This window comes from Pholis gunnellus (assembly GCF_910591455.1).
Source record: "Pholis gunnellus genome assembly, chromosome: 13".
NCBI lineage: Eukaryota > Metazoa > Chordata > Actinopteri > Perciformes > Pholidae > Pholis > Pholis gunnellus.
In genome coordinates this window covers 16,404,720-16,424,714 of record NC_136540.1, presented here as the reverse complement: position 1 = coordinate 16,424,714, position 19,995 = coordinate 16,404,720, and the positions used below count along the sequence as shown (strand labels likewise).

The 19,995-nt window shown below is 40.8% G+C and overlaps 1 protein-coding gene across 1 annotated transcript in view; it reads right to left on the bottom strand.

Annotated features, from left to right (window-relative positions):
- LOC306705230 (roundabout homolog 2-like) overlaps positions 1-14,016 on the bottom strand; it is a gene marked incomplete at its 3' end in the record, with an annotated part of 73,805 nt that extends 59,789 nt beyond the window's left edge. Inside the window, exons 1-2 of the mRNA XM_079171935.1 lie at positions 13,913-14,016; positions 9,881-10,207 (exon numbers count right to left, since the gene is read on the bottom strand). Coding sequence (XP_079028061.1) covers positions 9,881-10,207; positions 13,913-13,967 — 382 coding nt within the window. The 5' untranslated portion in view covers positions 13,968-14,016. The remainder of the gene's footprint in view (positions 1-9,880; positions 10,208-13,912) is intronic.
- Positions 14,017-19,995: the final 5,979 nt, after the last annotated feature.

The following is a 19,995-nucleotide window of genomic DNA, read 5'->3' as shown; positions in this document are numbered from 1 at the left end:
ACAGCACATCCAGGAAGGTGGAATCATTTATGAGAGCGCATGAAAAAATCAAATCAACTAAGGACAACATTGAGCCATTCAATACGATTTAATCATACTTTTTGCTTCAATGGACTATTTTCTCTTTAATCAGCACTTTAGGTTTTTTCATGGAAAATTGCTGATTAACTAATATCTTTTGTTAGAATTTCCCTTGACAAACTTATCATTGCTTCCTGATGGGGGGAGAGATATAATGCTGAGTTGGTGCATTATTGAAATTGAAATGAAAATTCAATACAGTACTGAAAGGGGGGACGTTGATGAAGTAGGAATATTATGGAGAAATATAGATTTAAATTAAAGCCAACTTCAGATTAAAGTCACCCTGCCTATGGCCAAAGCATAGCCACACAATTTAATTTAATAAGTAATAAGATTCAACATAGTGACACGACCACGCAAAATCATTCACAGGGTGTAATAGTGGCCACTTTATTTGGTACACCTGTCAATCTAATCCAATACAACACCTGTTTTTACAAAGCTCATACATTTCTGTTTTTGCTTACATTGTCAGAAATGTGTAAATGCAATTATAGATTTGTTATGAGGTCATAGCTAAAGGTGGTGTTGTACTGAGCTACATCATACTGAGAGGCTTTTAACTGTTTTGTCAATTCTATTTACATACATAAGGGAGGAAGAAACTCATTATAATGCAGTCCAACAGAATCACTAGCTATGACCTAAGTGCCTAAACACATAATTTAATGAATTTATGACAGTATCAATAAAAACAGAACATTATAGGCCTCACGAAAATAGACTTCATGGCAAAACCGTTTGGCTTTCATAAGACTGTACAGATGTACCTAATATAGTGGCCCCTGAATGTATAAAACCTACTTTGAAAAACACCTTAAACTTCATTGAAATGACATTAATTCACTTTAAAATGTAACATGTTGAATTGTATCTTGAATTAACACATACATGCGGCTGCTTCTTGAGAGAATTAGAGAGCTACGACAAGCTGCAACACAGTAAATCCATTTAGTATGCCTCTTCACACCAGGCATATGTTTCTTCCAACCAACTGTAAGAAAGTGCACCAGAGCTCTTAAAGGTGTTTGCATGGCCCAATTCACACCAGATGCTAGCCCTTAGCTAACTTACCGAACCTCGTAATGCACAGACCTCCAAGGAGTGAGCATGGTCCAGTTAGCACCAGATGCTAGCCCCTTATCTCACTGTCTTCAGCCAAAAAATATGCATAAATTAGTTCCACTTGCCTGCTCTGGCCACTTCTATATTTGCACTGTTATAAGCATGCGACCACCTTAAAATCCTATATAGTGGTATTGTTTTATTATTGTCTTACGCTGACACAAAGACAACAAAAAAAACAGATGATGAGACATGTTGAGCTATTCAAAAGGTTGTATGGTAATTTCATCAGTCTTATTAAGGGCAAATATGCTATTATAATCCGCGACTGCAACTAAACAGCAATTACAGCAAGTATGAACAACATGCATATAGTCCATTGGGATTCTACTACTGTACTCTAACTGGAATGAGAAAACAGATGGTAATCAACTGTACATTATCATTATTTGACTTCCTGTGTAACCTTACAGTACATTACATTACAGTCATTTAGCAGATGCTTTTATCCAAAGAGACTTACAATACACAACAACAACCTATTGTCCTATTGTACAGACTTCAACTCTAACCTTCGTAACATTTTCTTCATCCTGGCAGTTGAACATGAATCACTCAAGATTGAAGACGCAGGCAACGAACACCTTTTAATTCGTCATTTTTTCTAATTAATTGTAAAGGGTTTAAAGCATTCTGTGCGTATCTCATGTGTTTTGTGAGACTCTGAAGGAGGGCTCTAAGTGCCCTGAGTTGGAAAAAGTTCCACTCGGAACAGATAAATGCTCTGGAGCTTTTCCTCTGCCGCCTAATCGTAAGAGCTCAGGGGGTGTCCTTTTCTACTGCACTGTCAACAACAGAAATGGAGAAAAAGGCGAGTAGTGCTTATTACTGACCACCCGGAGCTACAGCATCTGATTAAACGGACAAAACTTGCCATGACATGCACAACACACATCAAGCTAAGAGGAACATTAGTGGGGCACTCGAACCTTCGGGTAAACTTTTAGATTTGTGTTTCAGTTACTGCTGTGTTTTTGATTGCCTTAACATAGCTGCTGTACATAGTTATGTGTAGCTCGCTGGCACACACAGCACTGATAGCGGATTATGTGCTGCCCAGCAACAGCAAGATACCACCACTGCAAAAAGATATGCCTCAGTGTTATTGTAATCAGAGATTTTGGGTGGAAAAGGGATTTTATTCCAGTGCAATTGCCACCGAAGGCTTTTAAAGAACAATACTCTTCAAGGTATATTGACAGCTTTGCACATCTAAGTTGAGTCTGTGTTTGAATGGTGGTGCTTTTTACCCATACATCCAACTAGATACCCATCATTCACAGCATAGCAAATGATAATGTTAATCTCACAACTCTTCCCCATTCGTATAATTGACCTAATCATGAAGGATAAAGCTCCTACAATGTGCACGGAAAGTTCACATACACCTTATCAGATACCACTCACTGAATCATAATGAAAAGACAAATGTTATTGCACCATTATCACAATTATTCAGCTTTTAGTGAAACGGCAGAGTGATTTTTTTCTCCCTCGTGTATTTGGTTTATCAGAACTTACTGACCAGAGCATAACGCCATAGACAACACATAATTGTTTTTCTGTTGTGTCATAATGTCAAAATGATGAAGCAATTAGGTTATTCAACCTAAATTTAGGGTCGGTAATTTTCTTCGAAACCTTTTTGTTTTATTTGTTGAAATCCTGACATTAATCACTAAATCAAATGCTCTGACAAAATAAAATAAATCATAATTAAAAGGTATCTGTGGCTGTCGCAGGACTGTAATAAGGTATCCATTCATTTTTCATTTTAGGCCAAATGAAATGATCGGACAGGCTACCTGCCTATCTACCTACCTGCCTGGACACTCTCTGCCCATGTTCTCATTGAGCTGTGATTATTAACAATAACCATGTTCATTATTTACATTCATTGTGATATGTTTACTTTCATAATGATACTTTTGCGGTATATTTTTTTTTAATCTAGCATACTCTTGCTAGTTTCTCAACATACTTAGTTTTAGTTTTAAGTCAATCATTTTTAATTTACAAATGTGAAATGTATACTGCACACCTATTGACTTTATAATGTAATATAAAGAGAACGACTTCTGGTGAAGGCAGAAGGAAAATAATGAGAAAACAAACTTATCCTCAACACATCAACAGCCGAGAAAGATCAGTTCTGATCAGCTGGGTTCACAAAACTCCATGCTGTGTAGCGGCTTAACAAGAGCAAGGCAGAGGAAGGCAAACAGGGGATAAGTACACAGGAGGGCTGTTGGACTGGCAACAGATGGTGAAATGTGGCCAACCTATCTACCCACAGAAAACATTGACAATCTGCCTGGGAACACACAGGGCTGGCAGGCACTAACTTTGGATGCTGTCAATGGGTAAGAGTGAAATGCATGATTGATGGCAACTTGCCACTTTCCAAAACACCAGAGAGTTCCCGTCTAATAGAAACCCTATTGAACCTTACTGTAAGTGGTGTGCTACATTTTCAGAATCGCTACAGCGCTAACTATGTGCTTGATAATAACAATGGCTCACCGCAGCTTTATTTCTGGTACCACGTCAAAAACCCCAACCAGAACCCAGGCCTGACCAAACACAAATACTTTATAATCCACTATACATACACATGGTGTATGCCAGTTTTAAAGCACAAATATGGAGGTGGGAAATAATTCCTTCCATGTGATGCACTTTGGGAGAGAACACTATTTAATGCCTGGAGAAACCCACGGCTTTGACTGTCAAATTATCCCAATTAGGCTAATGTTGTTTACTGCGTAGGCTACAGCAGTGAATGGCTCAAAGGAATGCCCATCACTAAAGAGAACACAGTGACAAGGAAGCAGGGAATAAGGACACAGATGACTTCTCAACAGGGAGGAGACGCAACACAAGCGGAGGTCAAGTTAGATAAATTGAATAATGTTGATAAATGCACTCTAAATTAAAATGATAGTTCTTTACATGGATATTTTTGGAAGTATTAACCTTTTTTTTTTTTACAGTGTACAAAATACATGTATCTTGGCTTATCTTGGCTTTTTCCTAAAGTTAGTTAAGACGAGATAGACAAGAGACAGTGACGTTCTCATCCTTTTCAATACACAGTTTGTAAACACAGAACATCCTAAAGTGCGAAAGTTTTTTCTCAGATATAAAAAAAACCAAACATGGATTGGTGACTCTAAGATGCTCATATTGGTTTTCCAAGACCGGTTCACAAAAGGGCGTTTGAGAGCACTGCTTCTCAAAGAGCACAGTCTCGCAAATTAGATACATTTGTGAGTGCTACAGGACTCTTACATGCTAATGTATGGGTGGCATTTTTGTTTTGATGAGTGAAACGGGAAAATGAGGGAGAGGAAACAATTTGATGTTGCCAATCACAGCTTGAATGTTGCATATTTTGGTCTCTGGTCTTACTAACAAATGTAATTAGCATACTAATTCTAAATGTCGTATTTCTCCTCGTTCTTCTTTATTAGCAAACAGGAACGGGTAGCAGGCTTCAATTTCAGAAAATTGAAGAGAGAAATTATGCCGACATTTGTAGCTCAATAACATTCATTTTGTTATTAAAAATGTCAAAATCAACGTTTGTTTGGAGAAAAAACGACAACAACAACAACAAAAACGTCTGCAATTTTAGAATGGCGTGTGTTTTTTGCAGTTCACAAAGATCAACAGAGTGGTGAGTCGGCTCTGCGAGCTGATTGCATCATGTCAATATCAGCAGTCAGGACCCCTGTTAGGGCGCGCGTGTCCATCCGTGTAGCGTTTTTCTCTGGCAGAAAAGCACCCACAAGGCCCTGGGGAGCGTTCCATCCCAGCGCTCCCGCTGCGCGTGAGCTTTGTCTCTATGACAACAATATCTTGACAACATATCACAACTCTAACCGCCTTTTGTATTTTAGACTAGCATCGGTCCTTTGCTTTGCATCATCTATTACGGCTACTATGTGTTTTTTGGACATCAGGGTTTTTTTCCACCATAAGCACCAACTGGAGGATTCCCTTAATAGGAGCGTCAACTCCAACTCCAACTCAAAATTGTGTTACCTCCCTTTTGTCTGGCAAGCACTAGTAGCTTGACAACAATTTTTGAAACAACTCTCATGCTTTTTTTTTTTTATTATTACATGCTCCTCCACAACTGTACCTTAACCTATGAATCTCTCGCATTAATTCCACTCAATCTATTAACATTTCAAATAAATGTCCAATGCGTTCTCTCTCATTAAAATAATTACAACCGTGCACTAAAAAACACAATGCAGACAGTAGATTTATCTAGCACTGTGTGCTGTTCAGTTTGCTGGCTGCCTGGAACTGGGGGGGATTTAATTGATGATTGTCTGGCTGAGTGACTATTCTAATTCACTTAGCACAGTCAAACAGAGGGGGACTCATCTTGCTCTTGAGTTCTGTACTAATGAACACCCTTGCATCCGCTGCCCTTCCACCCACACCTCCCTTCAACACATCACTGTTTATGTCTTTCTGTCCTTTTCTTAATAGTTTGCGGGAGCTGTTCTAATTCCATCAACAGCCACTCGCTCTGATGATTAGTGCCAGTCCACTGGTGGCCTGGAGGTCGCACAGTTGTTTGTTGGCGTTGCTCTGAAGTAGTGCTCAGCTGCAGCGTCTGAACAAAGCAGACGGAGGATGTGAAAAGCTGGCTCGGTGGTTGGCCATGTGTGATTGTACACATTGACGGCAGGTGACGGTTGAATATTAAAATGACTTACTCGGATGTGAGAAACGAGTGACATGCTGCAACAGTACCAGAAAACACAATGAGCCTTGTTTATCAAGCAAAAAAATACAAGACCGTCTAATAATAAACAGACATGAACTCATTTCACAGAGAAATGGCTGATGTTATCATTTGTGTCAAATTTGCAGGAAATAGAATTTCAACGAGAGTAAGAAAACTCCACATTTGTGCCCCGCGATGGTCTATCAGCTGATGCAGTGCATGTTCCCTTGCTGGCCTTGGATTAAATTTGCTAATCTGCTAGGTCTTATTTTTGGCTTTCTTATTTCCAGCCTGAGAAAAACATAGCTGACAATTCTTATATTGGGTTGGTTCAGTCATTGTCAACGAAAGCAAGATACAAGTTCAATGTACAAAGCACTTTTCTTGTAAATCCACAATTCTGTAAAATTGCTACAGTATGACACATACTGTAATAACCATGCAGATGGCATTAAAGTGCGTCCATACTGTCTTAATAGACACCACAGTTCCACTGTAGTGAGCCTGAAGTCGAATGATTAGGCACAGAAAGAACAAGCTTAACTGTAGGAAAGAAACTTAAAACATGTATAATGCAGCAAATGATATGGGGAATTGCATGTTTTGGAAAACATAAACAATTTCTTCCAAATTATGGAATTCTGACAGTTTCATTACATATCCTGCTGTTTTTTCCATCTTAGCCACAGTCAGTTCAGAGGATCAATACAACACGAGACATACAATATGATTTTGGTTACTGTCTACTGATTGATTTGTCATGAGCTCTACTGTGCAACGTGTACGGAAAAGCAACTGAGTAGAAATAAGTGTTGTTTTAGTAAGGCTTAGTTCATTTAAAAAGACAAACAGCTGTCTACGAGGTGTATTATTTGTTTTGGAAAGGGTGCCAGATGTAGATTTCTGGCTTTTCTACATCATTTACATATTTCAAGCTTTGCTACCATCTTAAACAGCTGAAGTGTTTTGCATCACATGGGATGAATAATGCCCCTTCAAATTTCAGTCAGACTGAAGCTCATAAAATGCATGACGAACCACCAAAATTGAGCTTGAACAGCACAAATGCACCCAGGGGGAGCAGCACCCCTCAAGTTTGCTACATTTTCTAAGCCACTGGTTAAAATACAATGCTACAGCCCATTAGAAAATTTGAGGATGTGTGTGGACTCTAAGGAAACCGACCATTTTGAGCTAGGCTCACTGTCAGAGCAACACCACAGCACTTTCATCCACCCGCTTGCTTCCACCCGCAGCATTGCATGACAACTTTGGCTGCAGCAATACTGGCAGTATCCTGCAGCCCCTGAAGGAGCCATACAAATATGCATCCCCGTAGCCTTGTTGCTCTGAATTACACAAAGAAGACTAGAGGCTGCCCTGGACATACTGGTTATTTTATGTAACTGAAGCTCCAGAAAAAAAACAACCTATTGACTGCCTATTCTGCACAAGAGGAGATAACATAGGACAAATTAGGTTAGGGGTAAAGTTGTGAGCAAGATATCAGGATGTAGCTTCTACGTCTAGGAAGCGAACACCTAAATATATGGCGTTAGAAAAGACAACTTTACAAGTGGTATTTAAATTTGACCACTAAATTGCGAAGCCTACACAGTCATTATGTTGCCATCCCGCTTTAAAGGAGACATCCCAATCAGGTAATTGAAAATCTCGCAGCAGTTAAACAGCAGGTACTTGATACTGAATGTAGATTGGAAATAGAGTACTTAGGTCTGTGGTTGGTCTACATGGTGTAGCAGCTAGGGAATACAGAGTCTTACTGAAGTATGAGGTGCACCCCACTGTGCAAACACTAATCCCTCATACCCCCCATTCCCCAAGATGGTACTGTCCCCATATATATATATATGGAGAGAGAGAGAGAGAGAGAGAGAGAGAGAGAGAGAGAGAGAGAGAGAGAGAGAGAGAAAAATTCAAACACATTCATGAGGATATCTAGAAAAGGCTTGAAGAACAATTCAATTGTCTGCAAGACATCATTCAAGACTCCTATGACAGCAGCTCTGGAACAAAAATTCAAGCCGACTCCATTTTCCTGAAATTTAGATGTAGCTTCTGTATGTTAAGTACTTGATATTTGCGACAAAATACCTAGTTTGTTATTTTACCCTCCATATGTGTTGCTGATAAATAAGTAGTGTACCTCTCTTCCAACTCCAACAATAGGGAGAAAAAAAAAACGATTTGTCAATAAGAATTGCCGCTCCTACACTTACAATGAATGTGACAATTAACTCAGAAAACAAATTCAGAATGCCTGTTTGAGCTGTAAAATACAAATGAGCTTTATTGTGTTTAAGGAGAACCACAAAATCCTCACAAAATCACTCTGACACAGTCATTGTGTTCCCAAAGCCGGCCTCTATTCAGTCAAGGGAATCAGTGGAGCGGCTATAACATTTGTCTCTTGACACTATAACGACAGTTTTGGGTCTCTGGTTTCTTTATGAGGCAGAGTTAGTCCCCATCTTAGAATACAACTGTGCTGTTTAAGATGTGCAATGCAAATGTGACATATAGTGCAGTGTGTAGACACTGATTATAGTGAGACAGGGATACTGCTGTAGCAGCTTTGGCACGAGATAGTATTCAACTAAATATCAAACAACACAATGTCTCATTTTATACGTAAAAGCCAATGCTCTATCCTGACACACACACACACTCATTCCCATTTACCCAGGATCTCCTTGAGCATTAGTATTTCCAGGACAGTTCACCACTATTGATTTGAGAGAAAGAGAGGAAACAGTACCGGTAAAAGAAGACAATAGAAATATAAGTGTCTAATGTGGAAAAGGCAATAAGACAAAGGGAGGATGTGGTGCACAAAACGACACAAAGATCCCAGATAATGTCTCGACTGAATCGCTATTAGGTTCAGGGCTCTTATCTCAGTCTTTGCTTCTTTTTTTTTTTTCCGCCTTCCTATTTCATGATTTCCCCATAAAGCCAAATACGGAATCCGGAGTGGGAGACAAATCCGCAGGAGCCACAATAGCACCGCAAAGACCATCATTCTGCTGCGGAGAGTCCCTTGCAAATCTCAAGTGCAGCAACTCCCATATTTAAAAACGGGCATCTATACAGCCAACATTGGTGGCGAAATGTTCTGTAAATTAAAAATCAAACTGCAATATACTGCTTGCCTGGAATTCCCTATTTCCTGCGTGTGTACTACACCTCTCTATGAGCGTGAGAAACAGAGAGCAGGAGAGACAGTGTGGGTGTATATGTGTATGTGTATATCTGTTTGTGTGTCCGAGCGTGTGTGCATCTTGTTCATGGCAAGAAATCAGCTCAGTTTAGCACATAATGGAAATGTGAATAGCCCAGAGCGCGTCTCTCCCACACAGGGAGAGAGCTGGCTGGGAGCTGGCTGCATCTTTCCAAATCCAAACAGTGAGAGAGAGTTAGCTAGGTTAAAATCCTGCCCCCTTCCCTCTCCGTCCCTGGAGCGATTCACAGCTCTGCCCATACATTACTCAAACAGGTCATCCAAACAGGTCTCACTAGCAGTCGGAAAACATAATCGCACGGATATGCGCACACACGTTATGCACACGGGTAAGCAAACACAGACACACACACACACACTCATGCTCGTAGGTGGAAAGGTGACGTTGCTCATATTATGACAGATGGCATCTTATATATGGATCTCTCAGCACAGCAGCCCCAAAATGTTACGCTTAATTTAACAGAAACTCGACCCTTTTTCAGATTCAACATTAACACTTTTCTCATGTTCACATACTCAACAAGAAAGGTTACAAACCTCAATACATACTGCTAAACATCTTTTTTTTTTACACTGTGTTTGTCATGCAACACTGAGATTGCTTTGACCAGGGCAGTACCTTCGTGCCCAGAGGGATAGGATGAAAACTCAAGACTTACATGCTACTTCTAGAGATGCGTTCCGGCTTACGGCCTCCCCCAGATAGTTTCGGGCCAGACACACGTAGCTGCCATCGTCGGGCTTGCTTCGTCGTCCGTGGATGATACGTAGGAAGAAGAGGGACCCGCTGGGCAGCAGCATGCGGTGGGAGCGGGGGTTGTCGCGGTCCGTCTCGACGCGCTCCCCGTCTTTGTACCACTCCACCGTCGGGGTCGGACGGCCCTCGGCCTTACAGTTGAGAGTGGCCGGTTCCCCTTTAGACACAATGAGGTCAGAGGGGTGCTCCACTATGCGGGGAAGGAAGTCTTCCTGGCGAAGACGAGACCCTTGAGAGGGAACGACAGCAAAAGTCCCATTAAAGAAACAGCATAGATACAGCAGTATATTTGGAGAAAAATGAAGTTAACTATCTAGTAAGCGTGTCAAAACAGAGGGCAAAGTGCAGTGCGATAACACGGCAGCCAAAATGTATTACCAGAACAAAAACAGCACATGAGAGGGCGTTGATTGCTGATTTATATTAAGAGAAAACACAATAATGTCTGCAAATAACGATTATATTTTCCCTGCTTTTGAAACAATAGATGTACAAACATTTGTAAATGTGGTTGGTAAACTAAAACTAAGAATGGTTTCATGACAGTCTGTGAAAGGAAAGTTGATTCGTGTTGGGTTGATATTGGCTGCGCTACTTGCAGTGCTACTACACGCAGGCTCCCATATTTGCCTTCACAGACAGGAGCTGAGGAGTCATTACATCTCATTAGCTTTTTCATTAACACTTTCAATCAAACACTGACATCATCAAACATGTTGTCTCCGTGGGTGTAGAACGGCGACTGCTACATTGGATTTTTATCACTTTGTGATGAAATACTGTGGATACGCAAAGTTTACAATTCCCCCTGAAAGGTTACATTATTATATTAACGTGAATAATATTACGTGTTTGATAGTCAATCTTCAGCAAATGTCATGAGAATGATCCCGACTATGCTGATAAGAATAACATGGTAATTTGTGTAACAGTGACCCAGTTAACAACCCTTACACTGCAACATTCCTTCCATTTATTTGGCCATGTGAACACCTTGAGAGCTGTTCTTAAATTCTACCTCGAAATGTCAGAGGAATGACTAAAATGTAGTCGCACTGTGTTTGTTTACAGACACGACAGCGCCACGACTCTCATCTGTTTCATGGTGTATGAGCACATTATAATATCCGTGTTAAAAGGTCTTGCTTTTTTTCCCCGTTGTGTGCATGCAAACAAACGTGGCAAGTGCTTTTCGAGTCGCTAAAACAGACTTTTTGGACGGCCATGAGGCAAAGAAATAAATCAGGTATAAATAAATTAAAATTACGTTACATGCTCTCTTGTCTTTTTGCCTTTGATGGTGACAAATCAAACAAATTGCAAGAGCAACCGTGATGATTGGCTGCTACACAGCCACAGAAATAAAGCTGCAAATATGAATAAAATTGATGTGACGGTCTATAATGTTAAGTGGTTTGTTGACAGAAAGCATTCCATTAGCTGTCGCCAACACACAAACCGTGTTGATACATTATGTTTTTAACATGCCTTTTAAAAACCTATGTATATGTATGTCTCTCCGGGTAAGTAACGTTTGTGTGGATCCGCAAGGACGCACAAACACACAGTCCGTGGGATACTGACTTCTTCTAATTGGTTGTCCCATTACCCCGTCTTCACTTTGGCTAATGTACGGTTTGACTTGTGCTGTCAGACAACAGAATAGAAATGAGATCATTTAAATTGTGGGTCTCTCGGTGGCTCAGTGGTTGGTACTGTCATCTAACAGCAACAAGGTCCTGCGAGGTCCTGTCAGACTGTTTGCCCTGTGATGGACTGGCAACCCAACCAGGGGGTTTGCCTGCTTTCTGCAGAACGCATGCTCCAGCACCCCATGACCCTGAATATAAATAAGTATAGGGACAGAAAATGAATAGATGGATATTTTTTTCTATGTTACTCCTTGAAATAAATGGAGTTTTAATAGCTGAATAGTCTTGTATTCATTGCGTTTCAGGTTTTTAATTCAATCATGTCTTAAAGTTAAGTTTCTTGGTATGGTTACAGTCAGAAAATGTCCAAAATGTGGCTTATCTTTTAGCCTAGGACAGGCTAAAGCTGTTAAGCCTCAAGCTCCGTGTACACCCAGGTCTTTTTTTTTTTCTCTGCCAGTGGGTCTGTTTATGGGGATCTGTCCATGGTGCTGAAGCTGAAACCCAAGGTCTGGCAGAAAAAGCTTGTCAGGGACATGTAAGGGCTTGTAAGCAGGGACGACTCTAATAAAAGTCCCTTTGAGGTGACATCTGTCCACCAGTATATAACCAAAAGATTAATTTGATTGTCGAGTGCAGAGCACATGTCTTTCGGGTTCTTTATCAATTGAAAATTGAGTTTGACATGTCACAAACAAAAAAAGTCAGTCCAAGCTCAGCAAAGTCAAAATCAGCAAATCTTATAAAAGCCTTATATAGATAGATAGATAGATAGATAGTCAAAATGGGCACACACATCTGTGCAATATAAATTGTATTGTGCACAGACTGTACACTCTCAGCATTATCCTCTCCAATAGATCACAGATTACATATTGCCACAGGCATAGTCAGTCAGACACCAACAATTGGGAGTATTTGTGCTTCCTTCTCACAGATGGTTGAATTTTAACTACTACATCGGAAAGGCTGAAATGTACACCTACCTGTTTATTGCATATATATGCAGATTACATTACAAGCTGTAGTAGCCCTGCAATTAATCCTTTTCCGGAGAAGCTTGTAATGTTTTTGTTAAGACTGTGTCAGTTATTTAAATGTATGTAAACCGGGGTATTATTATTGAACTCCTGTCAGATATAATACAAATCAAAGCCTCCAAACCGAAAGAGTACAATCAACACGTCCCTAAAATGTTATCAACAGCACAACAACTGATCAGCTACACAAAGTAGTAGGAAGAACTGCAGAGCCATTGCAGTGCTTTGGCTTTACAATGCACAGATGGGCTGTTTTAAATAAACTGGCAACATAGCAATTCCAGCGTCCTGGAACCACCCAAATCCACACCTGCAATTCATTTACTCCACTGACACAGATTTACGTTATATGGGCAACAGGGGACCACAAACTAGGCTACAAAACACTTTGTGAAAACACTTCCTGTCAAGATGCTTAGATGTGTCTATTAGGTGGAGCTGTAGCGGGACATGTACAGTCAGTCCATGTAGTGTAGACACAAACAGTCATGGGGGTGAATTTCAACAATATACAGTGTGAGTAAGCATCTTCTCTATGGCACATTAGCCATTTCAGCTATAGGACATACAGTCAGCTCCATCATCTGCCTGAGCAACCTTTCGCATTGTAGGTCACACTGAATATGACCCACGGTAAGCCCACCACAGCAAACTGTGAGCACAGTCTGATAAACGATGCGTTTGCAACACTTTTGAAGGAGTATACAAGGCAAGCCGCAGATGAGATCCAGGGAGATTAAATTGATTCAAACAAAATGAATTAAGGTCCTTTTTCTTCGACAATATACAAAGTTGAATGAGCTTTGGGTTTAAAAAAAAAATAATTATGCCAGCACACATTTTCAAATCACAATACTTACGATAATACACGACATTCTTAAAGCTGCCAACGAGTAACACATGTGTTCAATTAGGGCAGTCCTTATGAATAAATGAGCAACTTTCGTCTGCGTGAGACATTTAAACAGTTGGCCCGGCACAACACCTTAATCAACACTGAAGGAACCAAATATGATATGGCGCATTGGCATGGCGCGTTTATGATTTGAAACACGGATTTAACAGGAACAACACATTCACTGTAGAACATTCACTGTAGAACATGTGGGATAGCCTACTATCTTCTTCACGCACTTGCACCGACAAGAACATGGATCGAATAATACGCTTCAGGTCACAGAGTGTCTTCCTGGAGGTAAACGTTGAGAGAAGACATCATAATAGACGTAAACATAAACTTACCGTCGGTTTGGGTGTACAGAAGTCCACAGAGAAATAAATACTGTAGAGGACCCATCCTGGCATATTGGCCCCGTAAAGCTATCGGCGCATGAATTCCTCCTCAAGCAAAATAAACAAGTCAATGAATCAATCAACGCCGTTTCCACTCGTGCGACGTTGAGCCGAGTAACTGTTTAAAGTTCGTGAACTCAAAGAACCAAATCGGTTATTTCAGCCGCTGAAAAGAAACCATTCCTCCCTCTCGGAGAGCGCGCCAGTGAGCGGGGGTCTGTGGACTCGCCGACACGTTGGAAATTTCTGCAGTCGCCAATCGCAATCATCACCGACGCCCAAAGACACTACGGGGACCGACGGTTCCCCAGTCCGACCGCATTCTTCTGTCACTTTTTTTTACCGGGTCCGACCGCGGCGAAACGCATCCATCCCCACGCGGGACAAGTTGAGGGATGAAAGGTGGAGACGGGCTTTCAGTCAGAGGTGAGTGGCTGCACGGTGCAGCACAGCAGCAGCAGCCCCTCCTCTCCACTCCGCTGCCCTGGGAGAAACTAACCGGCAAAATATAACACACACAATAGATCTGAACACCAAAAAAACTCAGCTGTACTTTGCATTCTGGACAATTAGATGTTGATAATGATGCTCATTAGTGTGTCCCACCCCCACCACCCTTTTTTTTTTTCTGGGAGGCAATAAAACAGCTCAGAGATTCTCACATGCAGCATGAACAATATGTATTCAAATGAAAGTATGCTACTCTGGCCATTTTGTTTTATTCTTGACAGATTAGATGTTGGACAGATTGGCGGATTTATTGCAATAATTATTTTATCGTATTTAATTTTCTTGCTCTCCAAAGAACTAATTAAATGTCCTTTACTTATACTAAATTGGTTCAGTGTTTTGTTTCTTTGAATCTGCTCCTTGCATATGATCATGCAGCATCAGGACACATGTTCTGTGCACACACATAGGACAGTCTACCAGGTTTACTTTTACACACTTAAATCAGGATCATCCCCAAGCTAATGCTCTGGTAAGATTGCAACTGTACCTTAACACAGTTTTGTCACTGGAGCCTTTTTGTTTGTCCAACAAACAAACATCGTACATAATCTATGCTTAATTGTTGTGTACTTTTCTCCTTTTAACCAATAACCCGTTGTGCACCACCATCCTGTCAAACACAATGTGTCAAGTCAAATAATCTAACCCCCCCCCCCCCCCCCCCAGTTTTACCAGGTGCCATTTTATTTCCATGTTCATGGTTGAAAAAGCTTTCACAAAAAAAGATGTATATATCTGTAAAGAAATGTCACTTCATTCACGCCCACAGCCAGAGGTGCCTATTTTGCTCAATATCGTCAATAGCATTATAAATGCAGTGGCTCGCTGTGAGAGGAGAATGAGTCGGGCTGAATCAGGTGTTATTGATCCAGAGGGGGAAATTAAACCATTTTTAGTATTGTGTCCTCAGCAGTATATTGAATAGTTATTGTGGACGATGGCTAAATCAAGGCCGCATGAAGGGGGTGTAAAGTGACAACATTCATTTGAATTGGACAGATCTCATCCATCAGAGAACAATGTCGTCAACAAAGGTTTCCTGTCAGATTGTTCTTATAGCAGCTCAGTTTATGGTGTTGTGAGGACTTGCCTCAATCGCTTTGTATTTTCGATTCAATCCTGCAAGAAAACTGAGGGCTGCAATATTTAAGTGCCATTTTTGGAAGAAAAAAAAAGTAGTTATTTGGTTCAAGGAAATCCACAATGCTGTGTAGAACATTAATAACTTGTCAGAGACTGTTTTCAGATTCAATGCAGAGGGTGACCTTAACACATTGCACAATCACGTCCTGTCTTTCAGAAGTGCAAGGAGATAATAAATAGGCTTTTGAAGAAATTAATAACCTCACAAAATCCATCAAGGTGAACTTTAATGATCTGAGAAGGAAACTTCAAGAACACGTTAGTGCTAATTACACCAAATGACTTAATACACAGTGATGCTGTTATTCATCATGAGCACTTACTGTTGAAAAAAATGTTGCTATCAATCTCATATCTCTTCCCACAGAGAATTGGGTGCGCAAGTAACAGACATAATGGAAGCCAAAATGGTAATGCCAGTGTTTAAATGCAAGAGAGATATTAAAATATTCTGTCTAGACGCTGGTAAATGTGACGATTAATGAACATCATCCCGGGACAAAGTTAGGAGTTATCATGAAGTTTGAGACAATATGAACACTTCTCTGTCGGGTGTACATCAGATGAAACCACTGACATGTGTTTTGGTAGTTACCGTTAGTACTGTATGCAAAACAGACAGCTTGTCCTTGCTCTGTTGACATAGCTGGGCCGGCTGCGTGTGCGTTTAGTGCATGTTCATGCAAGTTGGTGTGCTCTACTGGCTAGCTCACAGCCGCTGCTCTATACCGTACATACAGCTGCAAGCAGCGGCATCGTGGAAGTGCAGCACCCGACATCTGGTTCCCTGTCAGGTAAACAACGTTAGCGCTGTCAGCACCTTCGCTGCTGTTTTCACTGTTAGCGCTGTGAGCACCGTTCGCTGCGAGCCACCGGCTCAGCCATCACGTTGAGAGTCGTTGAGAGGCAATCACAATAGTGCTAATCTCGTGTCGGTGACTTTGTTCTTGTTATCTTTCTGAGAAAGCCCAGAGTATTTCTCATTAAGATAACTGCTATAATAAGTAAATACCTAAGATACATATTATCATGCTTTACTTTTTTTTTGTCCATCATATATTCTTATAAATACTATATATTACAGAAACTACTTTGAGAAGCTATGAACATATATGTGTGTGTGTGTGTGTGTGTGTGTGTGTGTGTGCGTGTGTGAAAATACCATTAAAATGGAGAAATACAGGACAAAATGGCATGTGGCATAAGTAACTGCGTAATGGCATTTTATGCCTTCTATGAGGTCAAAAAAAGAGAATGTACGTGTATTGAGGGAGTTGATTTGATGTTTATCTTTGAAGTTGAATAAGATAAGAGAGGCAGAGAAAGACTCCATCTCTCATCACACACAGACAGTCATGTTTCCAGGCAACGTGGGACTCTGCTGCCTTTCTCACACAAACTCAAAAGGGCTTCTGACTCTCATCAATCTACCTCTCTCTCTCTCTCTCTCTCTCTCTCTCTCTCTCTCCCTCTCTCTCTCTCTGTTGATCACACATAGGAGACAGTGTCAAGGTCACAAGTTTTGTCCGCACCATTACCTACTCATAACCATGTTTGTCCAAGCCAGGAGTGTTGAAGGTAACAGATGGTGTGTGTGTGTGTGTGTGTGTGTGTGTGTGTGTGTGTGTGTGTGTGTGTGTGTGTGTGACAGTGTGTTCAACACAAGGCAAGCTCAGCCTTCGTGAGAGTAGACGGAGTAGACATGTGTCCTGACCACAAAGTCCAAACCTGTGACAAAGCTCTGTCTTACAGCTTAGGGTGTTGAGTCCAGTGGATGCCTTAAACAGTATCTTGAAATATACACCAATTATTTGAGTATTTTCATATTATGTAAAACTGACAAATGTAGAAAGCCACAGTAAACTGTTTTTTTTTTGTCGTTCACACTTTATTACCCAGCATTTTCAATTGCGTTACATCCAATAAATCCATCAATCTGTGAAGTACCCTGGCCTTTTCCCTTTCCGTCAAGAGAAGGTGCATTTCTCTACCTTTTTTAATATAACTGCTCCCCCTGCCTTTATTGTGCTCCAATTTCTTGTTTTATTGGAAAAAAGACATCAAATACAAGACAAAGAAATAACTATCTACATTGTTCCACTGTGGTCAATAACTTCCAAAGACCAATACTTACACATACACATTAAAAACAGTTGATCAAAGGCATTTATACAGTAGCGCTACCAATCCTATTGGATTGCAGATCACTGAGTCTCTCAACATGATGAATAAAGTTGTATTGTATTGAACTGGAAATGGCTCCATATGAGATCAATTATGTTGTTATGTTTACAATCCATCAGTTGCAGTGACTTGGGCCTTTTGTGCCTGTGGTTCATTTCTGTTTTGAGCATCTCCCCCTATTGTTCAGATTGGCTGAGTTCCACAAGTAATGAAGATAATGTGGAATTGGTTTAACGGCTGTCAGGGAAACTGCAACGTGAGGTGGTCGGGGGCTGAAGATTGGAAGAGAGTGGAAGGTGTAGCTGACTGTTCATCCCCGATAGGGAACGTCCCCGAACAGTCCCGACACAGCACCCCTCAGTGAACTCTGAAACAAGCCATGAAAATTGATGGTCACACTACAGACTGTTGTACTTGGACAGTGTCACTGTATGTAGTACTGCAACGCCTTATAGAGTGAAATAAACACAAGTTGTCTCCAATGCCTTGTCAACTGGTGCAAGAGAAGTTGCTGAGTCAAAGAATGGACCAGTTTTCTCACAATAGATGGCAGATGCCTCTAGGTTGTCTGCTGCTGCAGCCAGCAAACACAAACTTTACAGGTTAAATGGTGAGTTAATAAATAACTGAAAGAGTTTTTAGCATTACGCATCAATGGCCATTGGCCTGATTAATGCTAAAACAAAGGGATGTATTTGACACTATGTTTAGAGTCAGAGGTTTCTCAAGGAGGATCTGCTTAAAGAGAATTGGGAAGAGACCACTGGCACCGGCGCCACATGCACTAATGCTACTAATGCTGCATTCACATGGAATCAGGCAGACTGAAGACGGCAAAACCGGACATCATGTTAGTGGATGAGAGCAGGACGGTAGAATTAGGTGAGGGTGTCACAGTAGACATCCAAAGGTAAAACATTGTATCGTGTTGCCGTCCTCCGCGATGCAATTGAAAACCGGATGTTACATAGCTCCCTCACACCGGAGAAAGTTGTTTAAGTTTGCAAAAGAATATTAAGAGAACGCTGCATTCTAGAATATTTACATAGCATATAATAGAATTCTAGAATACAATTGTCTGCATGTTTCTTTTTGCTGTCGAACTGTTTGTTTATTTTTCCCGTTCTGGATCTAGGCTGTTAAACTGTACCATGCCTCTCGGGGGACTTTTGAAGTAATGTGCGGAGGAGTCTTGAAATCAGAGCTAGGCGTCACAAGATGTCTCTTCTCAGGAGATGCAGTTTGCTTTCTTGGAGGTGAGTGGTGTTGTCAATGCATTACTATCACTTTATTCTCTTGCACTGGACACAGTGCTTCCTCTGTATACCTTCACGCTCCACGAAACACCGTTGAACTCCTGACATACCTTGCCAGAGTGGAAAGAGAAGGGCCCAATGCCACCATCTCCATTTAAATGCTTTCAAGGTGAAAAAGGCCCCATTCAGCTTCTGGAAGTGGAAGCGGTACTTTGGGGGACACTAGGTGAGGTAACTCTCTCGTGGATTTAGACATGTAGGAGAAAGAAAGGGCTTCAGCTTAATCAGGCGCGAGGACATTTACGCCATTTGTTTTTTCTCTGGATGAGCACAGGAAACAAAAATAGAAAATCAAGGGAAACGCTGAGAGCAGTATGAGGGAGAAACCCAAAGCACTGTACTCTTAACATTTTCAAAATGGCAGATAATAGTCTTCTCCCATGCGTGTAAACATTGCATTTCCATAGAAATAGCCTCTTTCTGTGCCTCAAACAGGTATTCATGGGTGAGAGAGTCATGTAGCACTCACCTCTTAATCTTGTTAGATGTTTCTAAAGCAGCAGTGGGACTCTAGCTAAAAAAAAAGGAAACAGAAAAACATGCAGTAAGACGGAGAGCATGTGTCAGTGTTGGCAGTTTGAATACTGCTTCACACAGTATTGTACTTTAATCAATAAGATTGATCCGACAGCAGGCTACAGGCCTTGTTTTAAATTACTTCATTTTATTTCAATATATTTGCTAGTGTTCCATTTTAGAAATGTGTCTAAGTCCCTTACAGTATGAAGTCATAAAAAGTTTGACCTTAAGCTTATACATATTCATTATTTAAACCCAACATTTAAATTGTACAGGATTCTAACAAATGGGGAGCCAAACTTTATCGTTGCAAATGTAGAAATCTGTCCTCTCATTCTCTTAAGAAAATACCTTCCC